Source organism: Haliotis cracherodii, unplaced genomic scaffold (assembly GCF_022045235.1).
Source record: "Haliotis cracherodii isolate W230 unplaced genomic scaffold, xgHalCrac1.p SCAF_40, whole genome shotgun sequence".
In the NCBI taxonomy this organism is placed as follows: domain Eukaryota; kingdom Metazoa; phylum Mollusca; class Gastropoda; order Lepetellida; family Haliotidae; genus Haliotis; species Haliotis cracherodii.
This window is the reverse complement of record NW_027266298.1, coordinates 946,197-962,504: the sequence shown is the minus strand read 5'-3', so window position 1 is coordinate 962,504 and position 16,308 is coordinate 946,197. Positions and strand designations below refer to the sequence as shown.

At 41.1% G+C, this 16,308-nt stretch overlaps 1 protein-coding gene across 1 annotated transcript; it reads right to left on the bottom strand.

The window, feature by feature from the left end:
• Window positions 1-1,621: 1,621 nt before the first annotated feature.
• LOC139441419 (serine/threonine-protein phosphatase 6 regulatory ankyrin repeat subunit B-like) lies at window positions 1,622-16,210 on the bottom strand. The gene is made up of 8 exons (XM_071222335.1): window positions 16,183-16,210; window positions 14,514-14,819; window positions 12,168-12,446; window positions 11,659-11,740; window positions 11,246-11,296; window positions 10,707-10,720; window positions 2,860-2,916; window positions 1,622-2,415 (listed from the first exon to the last, which is right to left on the bottom strand). The coding sequence occupies exons 1-8, from the start codon at window positions 16,208-16,210 to the stop codon at window positions 1,622-1,624; spliced, it is 1,611 nt and encodes a 536-aa protein (XP_071078436.1).
• Window positions 16,211-16,308: the final 98 nt, after the last annotated feature.

Here is a 16,308-nt window from a genome sequence, read left to right as displayed (position 1 = left end):
GCAACCACGCTACGGATTATCAACCTAGCTTATAACTGTAATAGTCATGTGACGATTCCAGGTTAGAATTGCTCTTTAGCAACCCATGTTTGTCTTAAGATGCGACTAACGGGATCGGGTGGTAAGGCTCGCTGACTTGGTTGATGCATGTCATCGTATCCCAAATGCTTGGATCGATGCTCATGATACCAATCACTTGATTGTCTGTCCCAGACTTCATTCATCACAGACCGCCGTCATATACCTGGAATATTACCGAATGCGACGTTAAACAAAAAAACAAACCACCGAGTGGGGCCGAGGATATAGGAACGGAGTTCGTTCTTTCGTCCGTCCGCCCAGAGAATTGAAACGTTTTACACTGATGTAACTGGTCATGATCTCAAAAGAGAACGAAAATTGGATTCCTAAATAATTGTTTTACAGACTTCCAGCCCGTGCGTTTCAACTTAGTGCATACTGCGTGCATACTGTGCGAAATGGGCACACGTTTCCTGAGAAACTACTGAAGTTACAAAGATGAAAGATTGCATGTCTATCTGAGAGATACTTGTGATGAAAACTGCTTCAACTGATTATTTTTCCCAGAGGAGGGGCCTTTTGTGGGTAATAATTTCTCATTTAATCATTGTTTCTGATGACATCAAGCGACCCTATTGCCGATCTCTTCTTCAGTGAGTGAGTATGGTTTTATGCCGCTTTTAGCAATATTCCAGCAATAACCCGACGGGGGACACCAGAAATGGGCTTCACACATTGTACCCATGTCAGGAATCGAACCCGGTCTTTGGCGTGATGAGCGAACACTTTTACCACTAGGCTACCCGACCGCCCCATCTTCTTCAGGATTTATAGGACTCTTATATTTTCATAGCTAATATTAACTTCCTCATAGGTCACTACTGTACGAACAAACAAAATTCTTATGTGCCCATGGTGGGGGATATTGATAACGCTGTTTTCTTATGTATTTGTATCCTTAATAAAAAAAAAATGTATTTGTAAAAAGAAATCCTCCCTGGGAGAAAGATGAATGCATTATTGTGTTTATTTATACACATTTGGGCTTTATTCTTCACAAGTTTAAACCATATAAGATCCCTCCAAAAGAAAAAGGGTAAACTATATATTGATGGAACCGAATAAGGGAACAATGAAACATGTAGGGAAATACTCTTTGCTGTCCGTACATTTGGATAAGGGCGCATGAATCAAACGTTGACATGTAGTTGTGTGCATTGTTTCCAACAGGCAGACAAGGCAGGGAAAACCCATGACAGCATATCATACTACTGGGTGTTAAACAAAGTGTTACCTTATTCATTTACATAATTAACACAGACAAATTGTATTACGAGATGCAGTGTTCACATAATAATCACACATCATCAATATTTACACTCAGTTAACAATTTTCTTACCTGATCATGCGAAGTTCCAAACACAACAAATGACAAAATATCTAGAAATATTTTTATCAAGTTTTATTTCTCCTCAAACACATCAAACATTCTCACCAGATCCCGGAATATATAACACGACGATGTGCACGGCACACCACGTCACCGTCTGTAACAACATGTCCCCCTCCACCGTCTACACAAAAACGACACTGACGTCACTAAGCGCCGCGGAACACCAGTAGTTCCACCACTCGCTGACGTCTCATGAGACTCGCCCAGTCGGCCGCTGTCCGCCCCGAGTTGTTCCTGGCGTCGATGTCCACCTTGTTCAGAGACAAGACAAACTCCACCATCTCTACGTCTCCTCCCCCACAGGCCCAGTGAAGGATGTTGTTTCCGACCACGTCCACCAGTGACACATCAGCTCCTTTACTCACCAGGAGCTCCACCGCGTCTCTGTGTTCCCGCCATGCTGCCCCCATCACCGGTGTCTGGCTCCTCCATCCTCTACAGTTGATGTCCACCACGTTCAGTGACAGCACAAACTCCATCGTCTCCACGTCTCCTCTCATACAGGCGATGTGAAGGGTGTTGTTACCGAACACGTCCACCAGTGACACATCAGCCCCTTCACTCACCAGGAGCTTCACCACGTCTCTGTGACCCCTCAGTGTTGCCTCCATCAGCGGTGTCCTGCTCCTCCATCCTCTACTGTTGATGTCCGCCACGTTCAGTGACAGCACAAACTTCACCGTCTCAATGTGTCCTCCCCTACAAGCGAAGTGAAGTATGTTGTCACTGTCCTCGTTCACCAGTGACACATCAGCTCCTTCCGTCACCAGGAGCTCAATCACCTTTCTGTGTCCCCGCCATGCTACCTCCATCACCGGTGTCATGCTCAACACCCTACAGTTGACGTTGACTCCCACTGTAGACAGGAGCACCTTCACCTCCTCCAGGTCCCCGGCCCTGCAGGCGTAGTAGAAGTCGTAGTCTGCTTGTGATGGAGTCGCTGTAACACAAAGTAAACCCTGTACACATCCAGACATCTTTGTCATACATCTACTGTGTGTTCACACCTCAAAGTGTTGATACGTGACAGGAACATCGATATACGATGAACCACTTCCTGTGTAGATGACAACACTATAACGATGAGGGGAGTGGTTTATGTATTGAACTAAGAATAATCTATTCACGTGACATTTGTTCAAGTGCTTTCTTCTACATCCAGTAGTTGTAACACTGTTCTGTGTATGGCTGGGGAGTCAGAGTGTTAACGTTTGTTTGCTATATAAGATAATAGACAGACACTGTCAGCACATTTGCTGTTTGAAATTATTAAGATAATATGATATTTATCTTTACATTGCTTTACATAAGCCTTTTCATTGAATACACTGTATGTATGAAGGGTTAGGAGTGTGCTTTCTGCCTGCTGGGTTCTCCCACCTACCGTGTGAAGCAGTTGAGGGCCGTTGAAACCTCCTGCGTCGGTTCGGGTCACTCGAGGCTGAAACACAGAATATGTTGTTTAAAAAACTATATATAGCACATAAGCATTATAAATATTGGCCATAGATCAGTTATTGCCATTCCACCAGTTTGAAGCCTTTTGAAACGTTTACTAGAAAACTAGATTTGAAATACGTTTTTGAAAGCAGAAGTGTAAATATATAGTTTTGTATTTGTCAAATAGATTACATGACTCTCATAAAAATACAACACAAGTATAGACTGTTGTTCATCTATCCAGCGTGTCAATACACCTGCTTGTTGGATTGACCTTTATGAACAAAATGATGACACAATTAGTGCAATTGGTGAGTTGTTGATAAATTAATGGGGTAAAACATGTATCAAATTGCAGAGGCTGTTTATAGGACATTTGCGGAGAAGAATCTAAGCTTTCTAGCTGATATGGTGATCTGACCAAATATTCTACAATATTGAATACAATTTATATATCAGGTAGCTGATTGATTGGTAAATCGCTATAAATGACATAATACACAGTAACACAGAGATCTATATGTATGGATCGGCTCTGAAGCTGATATTCGGTAGCAAATGTCAGTAAACATTCCCAAATTGGAATAATAACTTTCCCAACTCATGTAAATCTAACTAATTGTACGGCTTTGAATGGGGCATCCTGTATTTCACTGATAACAGGAACAATAAGTAGGAAGAGTTTTAATGCTTAGTTTTATATTATTACACTGATGCTACAATCTTAATACAACGTCACAAAACTCTGGAAGAAAAAAAATATTCCAATTATTAACCAAATAATGATTTGTTCCCCAATCAGTCTTAGTTTACACTCCTGGAAATATCCCCCGTACAACACACACGCCTAGATAGTTGCTCATCTAGCCCATGTGTCTTTATACATCAACACACACCTAGATAGTTGCTCATCTACCCCATGTGTCTTTATACATCAGAACATGAAACAATTTTTGAATCCTATTTCTTATGCTGGAATCTAAGTGTTTTGCTGAACACTGTCTTTATGCGAACTTGCTGAGATACAATGCCTCTCTTTGATAAGAAAATTACAGTAAATAGATATTTGTTGTTTTGGAACCTAAAGACAGAACATAGGTCTAAGTGAACATTATTTTTACTACACTGAAAGCAAAATCACATAATGTCTGCATATGAGTAATATATGAAAAGTAAACCTTCATAAATACAGGTGAATTGCTATATATTTGTTTGTTATTTTCATTGCCGCGTCCGTGTATTTAGATAATATATCTAATGATGTTGTCTGTGAGAATCGATGCACGCCGTTATTTTCTATTACCAGAAGCACATGGCGCCCTCCAGTTATAAGGGAATACATAAATACTTAAACATCAAGGATAGACGCGAGGAACATGGCCCCAATTTGGAGCATAATGTATGCATAAAAGAATATGTAGCAAATAAACAAACCTACATGGAACACACTATCAAGGATAGACGCGAGGAACATGGCCCCAATTTGGACCATAATGTATGCATAAAATAATATATAGCAAATAAACAAACCTACATGGAACACACTGGTCCATTTACATTTGCCTAAAGAACATGAGTACAAACACGTGATGATAGACCTGCATCTACATGACGACAAAGAGTGAAATGGCGCCTGCCCGCGTGGTGTGCGCCGATATTGTTTTCCCATTCAACATCTTTGCCCCACCCTGTTTTCTACATTTCCTTGTCACTCTTCAAAAATGTTGGCGCAGATATCTACATTTGTTACACATAATATTTTCCGCACTGAAATGTGATCAACAGAAACCTAGATCCATACGGCCTATACATAAATATTGTGTAGCGTGTAGCTTCGTAAACAAAATTAGGCCATTATACAGTTTCCCCCGTTTGTTTCTCCCCGGCGACAGGCTAAACAACCGTCTGGGTGTAAAGACTGTGTGAAACAAGTACCTGATTCCTACAACATTCTTTCTGCTGTACATTAATCTTAGTATCTGTTTCATCTAATTTCCTAAATGATTCTAAAAGTAGAAACTGATGACTTACCCACCGATTACGTCCTAACCCGCGTGACACATCTCGCTACAGGTCATGAAATGCTTTGACTGGCGACAACTACGGCCGCCAAGGTGCGAGTTATGACGTCAATGAGACGTGTCAGGAGCATGGCATAGTTTGGCGCACGACTGCTTGGAACGATCAACCGCTAGTGGCGCTAAACCATACCATCCATACAGTCGCATTAATGCAGTTTGGAATTATACTACAGTCTTACCTCCATAGTTGTGTGGAATGATATACTGTAAGTCTTACTACAGTCTTACAAGCGCCTCCATAATTAATCCAGTGTGGAGTGATATACTGTAATTCTAACTGCAGTCTTACATACCATCCATTCAGACGTCTCAATAACTAATGGGTGTGGAGTGATACACTGTAAGTCTCACTACAGTCTTACCATCCACACAAGCGCCTCCATAATTACTGCAGTGTGGAGTGATATACTGTAAGTCTTACTACAGTCTTACCATCCACACAATCGCCTCCATAATTAATGGTTGTAGAGTGATATACTGTAAGTCTTACTACAGTCTGATCATCCACCCAGCCGCCTCCATAATTAATGGTTGTAGAGTGATATACTGTAAGTCTTACTACAGTCTTACCATCCACACAGTCGCCTCCATAATTAATGGGTGTGGAGTGATATACTGTAAGTCTTACTACAGTCTTACCATCCACACAGTCGCCTCTAGAAATAATGGGTGTGGAGTGATATACTGTAAGTCTTACTACAGTCTTACCATCCATCCAGCCGTCTCCATAATTACTGCAGTGTGGAGTGGTATACTCTAAGTCTAACTACAATGTTACCATCCATCCAGTCGTCTCCATAATTTATGGGTGCGGAGTGATATACTGTAAGTCTTACTACAATCTTACCATCCCCCCAGCCGCCTCCATAATTAATGCAGTGTGTAGTGATATACTGTAAGTCTTACTACAGTCTTACCATCCACACAATCGCTTCCATAATTAATGGGTGTAGAGTGATATACTGTAAGTCTTACTACAGTCTTACCATCCACACAAGCGCCTCCATAATTAATGGATGTGGACTGATATACTGTAAGTCTTACTACAGTCTTACCATCCCCCCAGCCGCCTCCATAATTAATGCGGTATGGAGTGATATACTGTAAGTCTTACTACAGTCTTACCATCCACCCAGCCGTCTCCATAATTAATGGATGTGGAGTGATATACTGTAATTCTTACTACAGTCTTACCATCCACACAATCGACTCCATAATTAATGGATGTGGAGTGATATACTGTAAGTCTTACTACAGTCTTACCATCCACCCAGCCGCCACCATAATTAATGGATGTGGAGTGATATACTGTAATTCTTACTACAGTCTTACCATCCACACAATCGACTCCATAATTAATGTGTGTGGAGTGATATACTGTAAGTCTTACTACAGTCTTACCATCCACCCAGCCGCCTCCATAATTAATGGATGTGGAGTGGTATACTGTAAGTCTTACTACAGTCTTACCATCCACACAAGCGCCTCCATAATTACTGCAGTGTGGAGTGATATACTGTAAGTCTCACTACAGTCTTACCATCCACACAAGCGCCTCCATAATTAATCCAGTGTGGAGTGATATACTGTAAGTCTTACTACAGTCTTACCATCCACACAAGCGCCTCCATAATTAATCCAGTGTGGAGTGATATACTGTAATTCTAACTGCAGTCTTACATACCATCCTTTCAGACGTCTCCATAACTAATGGGTGTGGAGTGATACACTGTAAGTCTTACTACAATCTTAGATACCATCCATCCAGCCGTCACGCTAATATTAATGAATCGCCAGACAATGATCTAATGAGAAACGGAAAAGTAAACCACTTAGTCGCTACACTATTCACTCAGCAGGTGACTTAGTGATGAAATGTCGCGTTGTCGCACGAATCAATAGTAACCGCCTATGTTGCTTTCAGTAAATTAGATCTATAGATGAATGCGCCCAGAGGTCGGACTCAGTCACAACAATTACAAATGCGCATACTTATTTTAACATGGGAAAATGGACAAAGTTTTACAACCATGTTATCATGTTACATGCCACATATCATGAATTGGAAATTGTGAAATAAGGGAATGTCACAACAGACGGACCAAGTTCCATTGTCTTTGAAAAAGCCTCCCAAGGGTCAAACCAACAACGCACATCAGACAGGACCAGCATCTCTTATTGTAACTACTTTCAGTGGCATTTAGAAGTTGGTGTAATGAAGTAAGACGAGTTCTATGGATGAACAACTTCTTTATTACAATTAGTGCGACGTTTCGGTGTAGATCCTAACACCTTTATCAAGCAAGCGATGATCTATAGAACACATCTTACTTCATCTCTTATTGTGCTGGTCAGATAGAGTTAGTCAAACAAATGTCAGGCGTTAATACCTTCATCTGTTTCTGCAAGTGAAACAATGCGACAATGTCCCATGTAGGATCCATACATGTCGGCATATTTAACGGGGACACAGCCCAAATATTAGAAACAAACTCATTAAAAGAAACCCTAGACGTTGTGTATTTGCAATGTCAGATTATGTCACCGTGATTTTGATGCTGTATGATATACAGAATATATCAATTCATTCCTAAATATAATTCGTACCGTAGTCACCGAATGATCACTTTTCAAAGTTACCTTTTCTAAATTCATATCTTTGTTTCAACCAATAACCCTACTATTACACATGGTATTTACCGAAATGACAAAGTTTGTTTTGTGCAAGTTATTATAGCAACCCTATTTACTGTATTTTAAGCGTAGGCATGACCAGATAAATTTGCACTTAGGCTAACATAAGCTAAGAGCTCGCGTCTGATGGATTCTTACAAAAATATATAAATATATGCTTAAACAAGAATGTCGCTACGTGTGCAGCAAATACTTTATGAAATTATAAAAAAAGCATTGTGTCTTGTCTGTTATCTGTTACTGCTGTGGAGACATTGGGTGCCTGGCTTGGTGTTAATGACTGTTGTCCCAGTTATTGCAGTGGAGACATAGGGGTGCATGCCTTTGTGTTAAAGTCTGTTGTCTGTGTTTCTGCTGTGGAGACATAGGGATGCATGTCTTTGTGTTAAAGTCTGTTGTCTGTGTTACTGCAGTGGAGACATAGGGATGCATGTCTTTGTGTTAAAGTCTGTTGTCCCTGTTACTGCAGTGGAGACATAGGGGTGCATGCCTTTGTGTTAAAGTCAGTTGTCTGTGTTACTGCAGTGGAGACATAGGGGTGCCTGTCTTGGTGTTAAAGTCTGTTGTCTCTGTTACTGCAGTGGAGACATAGGGATGCCTGTCTTGGTGTTAATGACTGTTGTATGTGTTACTGCAGTGGAGACATAGGGGTGCATGTCTTTGTGTTAAAGTCTCATGTCTGTGTTACTGCAGTGGCGACATTGTTAATGTCTGTTGTCTGTCGTGTTACAATGTTTGTGTGTAACCAGACACTAATTGGAAATAGAGTACAACTGCCCGACATCACCACAATCATGTGTTGAATGTATGAATCATCTTAACCGACGGCCAAAAGAAATAGTTGCAATCACTCTAGTTTCAAAATAACAAAAGATAGTTGCATGAACTAAGATGGATTGGACAAATCAGAGTCGCAATAAAATCATCATTTAAAATGAGTCATACAGCATTCGATATTGGCGTGACAGATGCCCGAATTGAGGCGTGGTAGCAAAAACAAGCTTTCAGTTTAATAGGAAAAGGGCACACACATCTTAACTCGCTCAGGTTCAACCACACGTCACACTAATAGCGTGGCTCTAACGTGATGTGAGATACGTCGCCATTCCTCTTGAGGCCCTGGATCAGTTCTAGTCGGTTGGCTACAGTAGACACCTCGGGGTGCCTGTCATGGGAAGTGGCTGCTGTCGAACACGACAGTCCATGACATCCCAGAGGTGTTCTATGGGGGACATGTCTGGGAAGCGTGTTGACTGCAAGGAAGTTCAGTTCAATTCAGGCTGTAGTTCGATCTGGCGTTGCCATGCTGATAAAGGACATCAAGTGGCAGCTGTCAAATTTCCATCAACGACGACAAACTGCCCAAATCTTCCTCCCCACCCCATAACCCCCCTTCCACCATACGGCACGGCATCTTGAAGGTATCATGCCGCGGTTCGTGTCCCGCTCAGGCGGTAAACACGCTCAGCTCTGAACAGAAAGAATTGGCTTTTGCCAGTCACGTCGTGGGCAACGATGTATAGTCCATGTTGCGCTGCCAATAACTGTCCTCTGTAAGGCCATACTTACTTGAGCCCTGAGTCGCCTGGCCACTGTATGTCGACTAACCAAATGCCCTTAGGCATTCGTCGCTGATGACGTCACTGTCAGGAAGCGATTCGGGAGATGCAAAACATGCAAGTCCCGGTCTCCATTTGGCGTGACTACCCTGGGTCTACCTGTTCTTGGCCTGTCTGATGTCTTTCTGTAACGTTGCATTAGGTTCGTTACAGCAACACGGGTGCAACCAAACGTTCCAGCAATGTGAACATGGGTGGCTCTGCATCATACCCACGGCCCGCCCCCGTTGTTCAGGTGTCAGGTGGGGCATTTCTGTGTTGTTTTTTATCAGTGTCAAACATTATCGTATTATCGTTAAAACTCTTACTGCACGTGTTGCTTCGGCTGCCCAAACGGCACGTTTGTTTCACTTTTTCGCACTTTTTAAATAAATCAGACGTGTATCATTTTCTGCAAAGAGCATTGATGTGTTTGGATGATGTGTTTTGCATCGATAAGTTTGAACTTGTGTTTTCAAATTTTTGAAATTTCATTTTTAGGGTGGTAAAGTTTCTGTTTGCCGTCAGTTAGCAATCCCGCCCAAATTATGTTTCTAGGTTTGTCAGCACCATACCCGTGCTCGTGGGTTTCACCGAAGTGGTAAACGTCTGAGACCTGCATCACTTCAGGCTTGCCTCCCACTTTAAACTGACACGCTGCGATATAACTGGAATACTGTAATAAGCGGCTTTAAACCAAACTCACTCACTCACTCTAATGTCGAAGATATCTCGCTTTCTGCATGAATTCAAAGATTATGATACAGGGTTATGCATAATTAGTTTCCATTGATGACTAGTTGCTGACAACGCATTAGTGACAGAATATGAAGGTTTCTTGAAATAGTATATTGTTCTTCCGAACATATTCCTATCTGAAGGATGAAACAGCGTCTTGCAGTCTCGTAATTTGACATACTATCATCCATATGTTGTTTGGTTGTGTTGACATACTACCATCCATGTGTTGTTTGGTTGTGTTCACATACTATCATCCATGTGTTGTTTGGTTGTGTTGACATACTATCATCCATGTATTGTTTGGTTGTGTTGACATACTATCATCCATGTGTTGTTTGTTTGTGTTGAATTTACCTGACTGCCCTAGAGGATGTGAATGGTGGATTACGTGGCAGTCAGAGATAGCAGTGTGAATTGTTGAAAATATCAACTTGAATAATCTGAGACATAATGAATTCCCTTTGCTAGATTCCCAGATAAGGAACCTGACATTGCCAGCACATGCTGGTTCTGGCTATAGTGCAGAGGCAGTCGTAAAATGTGAAACAAGAACGTCCACATTGTCAATTTAAACCGTTCACCAGATGGTTGCTTCCATTAGAAGATGCTTAGATGCATGCATGTATATTGTCAAATTATTCTTCAAGTAATATTCGAAAAAGTAAAATGGCACTTACAAACACTGGGATTCCTGAAAAAGAATAAAAGAAGGGGTAAATAAAACTGCAATATTTAAATAAAGTAATTAAAAGGGTTTATCAGTAACAAGGGGACACGGTTAGGTCAGTCGTTGTAGACGCTACAATTTGTTCTGTTGAATTGGGTAGTGTCCTTCGGGCATTGGTTAAAACCAAGAATGGTATGAATCACCGGGTCACCCTGATTATGTGTCTAGGTTTGTCTGCACCATAACCATGTCCGTTGGTGTCACTTAAGTAGTGTCCCTCAGGCATGGCGAAAACCTAGGATCGTATGAATCCCATATCGCCCTGATTATGTGTCTAGGTTTGTCAGCACCATAACCATGTCCGTGGTTGTCACAAAGTAGTAAACCTCTATGACCTGCATCACTTCCGGCTCAACTCCAACATCAAGCTCACTCGCCGTGATATAACTGAATTGCTTTAAACCAAACTTACTCACCCACCTCTTCAGCAACTGTACCATTTAGAGATGATACTACCGCATGCTTTAAAGAACAGGTCATGAGAATTACCTTCTTATCGGCCACGTAAACCTTTTGTCAAACGTTCTTCTACATCGTGGACTGCAAAGAGATGTGCTTCATAAAACACAGGGCACCTGCTTGACATTTCCTCTTAAACACTAACCAATTTTGGCTACCTCACACAAATACATATTCACATTTACCATAAAACCATGTCTTGTGCTGAATTAAAATTGTCATCAGTGAACGACCGTATACAATTGCCATTACTGACAAGGATGGCATCATAGAAAATATAGAGTAACATTCGTGTGTTCGTACAACTGAAACCTTGTAGATTCTAGTACAACATTTTACCCATGTAAAATGTGTCAAAGTTACGCTGAACAAAATGAGTTGATCATAATCTAGATGGTGATGTAGTGTGAGGTTAGAACCCGACCTACACAAAGTAAACTCACCTCTTCCAGCAACACATTGTCAAAAAGATTAAGACCGCAACAGATAACATCAACTGCATACTCTGTGTAATGTGACCCTCACCTGTAACAAACACGATATGACTAATTAGTGTGTCTAATGTGTCCTTCCCCTACAACACACAACCACAATATGACTAATTAATCTGTCTGTTGTGTCCATCACATGTGACAGACAAACACAACAGGACTAATTAGTCTGTCTTTTGTGCCCCTCACCTGTAACAGACAAACACTATGGGATTAAGTGGAAAAAAAATATTAGGTATTTAAGGTAAACTTTCAATGGCTTACATTCAACAGATTATGCATTTGAAACATACTGTTTTTTACTATGTTGAAATTTTAGTCTTCTTTGATATCTTCTTTTGTCCAATTGAACAAGTATTATTTAATTCATTATCTGGCCTCGACAGCCTAACTCTACTTGACGCTTCTCAAGCTGCGGTGACTCAGCAGGATGGTTCCGTGATTGGGTTTCACCTATTTACCTGTTTCTGCTTGACAGAACTCTCCTGTATATCTCCCTCTGCAGCCATGGGTACAATGTCCACTTCCTTGATGACAAGTGTCCGCAATGCAGTTCCCGCCACACAGCTTCTCACATCGGTCGCCATGCCAACCACGCCGACATCCCCGAGTGCACGTTCCAGTGTCAGTCTGACAGTAGTTGGTGTTTCTGCCGGAACCCAGGGCGCAGCCTGGAGGACAGGCTTGATTGCATGTTTCCCCAAATCTGCCCCAGTCACATGGTCTGTAGGTAGTGGACACTGCAACACAGACACAGCTAGTGAGAACACTATCTGACAAAACGTCTGTATATACGTGTCATTACATATCTTTGACACACATCCTGCCCCAGTCACATGGTCTGTAGGTAGTGGTCACTGGAACACAGGCATAGCTTGTGAGAACACTACATGATAAAACGTCTGTATATACATGTAAGTACATATCCACGGTTCACATCCCATTTAATGCAATCCTTTAGTGGCAGTCAATGGAAATACACGAGAGGGAGGCTTCACGTTTATTCTTTGCATTCAGTACAAAATATTTTGTGTCTGTAAGCCAGTCAACACTCTATCTTAATCTTTAAATACGCCGTTCTCACTCGCTCTGAAACACCCAGTGATTTAATGACGTGAAATATAGCACAATATTGCATGTTATTTATGTTGAGACATTACAGACATTAGCCCCCTTTAAGCATCTTCTATTAAGAAGGTGGTGAATCGGAGTTTGAATGAATTCGTGAATGTTTTATCCACGAGGCCAATGAGTTGGATTAACAGAATGTTTTGTAAGACACTGCATGACATGTTATCATGTCATAGAAGACAGTATCGCTTTATAAGTATGCCATTAGTACAGTCAGTGCAATCGCAGAATAAAAATAAGTCACACTCATGTACATTAACATTTCTCATTAAAAGGACGCAGACATACAAGACCCTCGTAATTTCCCTTGCATATAGGGTGTCACTATTGGAGCGCACTTTAGTGAGGAGTTCCCATGGCATGTTGCATCACGTAGTCATGAATTATCTATTGGTTTAAAATCAACCAAAATTATTGTTGGATTATGTCAAAACGTGATGTACATTTACATCTAACATCCAAATAGTCGTGTGAAACAAGGAGCTGTCAATCTGCTGTATGCCATCCTCTCAAAATCTTAATAAAGTACCAATGTTCTGACTTAACCCCTACACATAACTTATCAGGATCTGTTTATAGAACTGTATCTGCGTACATGTCGTCTGTGTTTGTGAACCTTTTGTTATGTTACAGAAATATTCACTGTATCCATCTATACACCCGAGGGTACATTCCCCGTTGCGCTGATTGCACGGGGTGCTGATGCAGTTCTGACTACAAAGTAGACCACAGTCGTACACAAAATATTTACTATCCCCACACACACATACACACAAACATGATAACCTATTTATCATTTAATGTCACTCTTCAGTTCTGTGCTCGAAAACACATTCCATCTCTCACAAACATTACCTAAACATTGCGAGTTTTCCTGGAATGTGCGCATGAATATATACACCGTCAGAGGGTAAGTGTTGTGTCAGTCGGACAGTCACGTAGCCAATATAATCCCACTAAAACCTCAAGGGAAGCCACTATAACCCTAGTCTATGAAACGTCACGGCCACAGTCAGAGTGTAGTCAGATGTACACACATCGACAAAACAAGTTTACAATTGAACATATTTCGGCAAAATCCACTGTTTTAATATGTGGAAAAGGTTCCAAACCTTCTGATGTCTACAAGCCCAGATGTAAACTGACCCCACTTGTCTGGTGCACTCGGAAAATCGTTTCGCAATTTATATCTCAAAAGTTGTCACAACATGTGAAATGCCTTAGCTACGTCACAGTCAGACACTGATTTTCAGTATGTTAGACTATTCTTTTGATGATGACAATTATCCCTGTAGTTTCTCCAGATTCCTGATGGTTAATTCTGATTCTGTCGTCGAGTTTCAAGGGTGACGCCATGTTTGTTTGCGAACACTGAAAGTAGTCCCTATTTGACCTTTGATATTTGCATCTCTCTCCGCATATGACCCCAATGGATATCATTATTTTCCGTTGGCTTTATCCTGCTGACAAACCTGCCCATTATATGATAGAGAACTGTAAGATGTGTAAGAAAGGATAAGAATTTATTGATGAACCACTTCTTTATTACAATTGAGAGCAACGTTTCGGTGTAGGTTCTAACACCGTTATCAAGCAAGTGATATCCAGAGTGTATTCTTATCCTTACCTCGTACTCCAACTTCTAAATACCTATCAAAGAAGATGTATCTGTGTACCTGCTGTCTGTATCTGTGTACCCGTTGTTATGTTACAGAAATATCCAATGTATCCTTCCATACACCCGATGGTACATCCCCCGTTGCCTTGGTTGCAGATGGCGTTGATGCAGTTCGGGCTACAAAGCTGATCACAGTGGTCACCATGCCGACCACGAACACACCCTTGCAAACACTTCCCAGTATCTTTGTCACAGGGTCGAAAGTTACTGCCAAGGTAAAGTCCACAGTGATCTGAACATAGTCGGTCACAGTTGTGTCCATACTTGCCCCACTCGCACACCGGGACACCCTGTACTGAAGGAACTGAAAGCAGAAGTTAAAAAAGATAAGTTCCTTTCAAATAAATGTGGACAATAGTTGTTGCTCATAAATATAATCACATTGAAACGTAATCTAATAAGTGTCCACATTCTCGCGCAGATAGTCCTGCAAAAGTCTCCTCAATGAAAACCGTTTTATGAAATGTGGTTTATTAACCATTACTTGAAAGTTAATCTTAACTGAGGACAGAACAATAATCCCCTCAAGAGAGAAAAAGGATAATCTTTTCTTAGTTGTTCATAGAAATTTCCATTCGTATGACAAGAAACACTAAAAGTGGAAACAGTGGGGTGTGTTTAGACATGCATGCACTTGAACCATTAATCTACACCACAGATGCATTGTTGACGTTACCATTTAGTACTCCTGAATGCAGGGTTTTGTGCAATAAAATGTTCATTGTGCTTGGCAGTGTTGGTTATGGTAGAATTTTGTGACATCTGCGATTAAGTAATGAAAGTCTGTTGTGCCTGTTTAGAAACATGATTTTCGATTGTATACATGTCATTAATAGATTGTTTGTTTTTGAGAGACAATTGTGTTGTTTTACCAAATTAATCTGAGATATGAACTTGCGAGATAAAATAGGTATCATGAAAACACTGATATCAGAATTTGTGTATAGAGATGTGTCTGTGTACCTGTTGTCTGTGTCTATGTACCTGTTGTTATGTTACAGAAATATCCAATGTATCCTTCTATACATCCGATGGTGCACCCCCCGTTGCCTTGGTTGCAGATGGCGTTGATGCAGTTCTGGCTACAAAGTTGATCACAGTGGTCACCATGCCGACCACGAATACACCCTTCTGAACACTTCCCAGTATCTTTCTGACAGTGTCGAAGGTTTCTGCCAGGATGAAGTCCACAGTGATCTGAACAAAGTCGTTCACAGTTGTGTCCATACTTGCCCAACTCGCACGCCGTGACACCCTGTACTGCAGAAACTGAAAACAGCAGTTAAATGAGCAGTTATGTAGTAAGGGTCGATGATCTGCTTCACGTCGGTCAAAACAATGTTAAGCCAATGCGACTCACATTCTGGATCATATGACCATTTACTGTTGGCAACCGAATTCCACTATTCGGGAAATATATCAAACACAGGTCTATTCAAATAAAAAAAGGTCACAAAACAAACTCACGGTTGAGCCAGCCTTAAATGTACTGTTTCGTCACGTGGTACGGATTTACAAATAGAATTACTAGATCCTTAATAGCGGTTTAGGAAATATACATACATATGGTTTTATGTACGAACACACACACACATACACACACACGTTTGTATCTGGTTTGTAATAGGTTTGTATCTGTACCCTGTCAATATGAAAAATGTACATACACACAATGATCAGCAACGATCCAAACATCACAGCGTGTAGGGACTCCATTCTGTAACACAAACAAACTTAAACGTGTCACTAGTGTGCTGTGAAGCTGAAGCAACTATAGGTCAACATGCAAACTT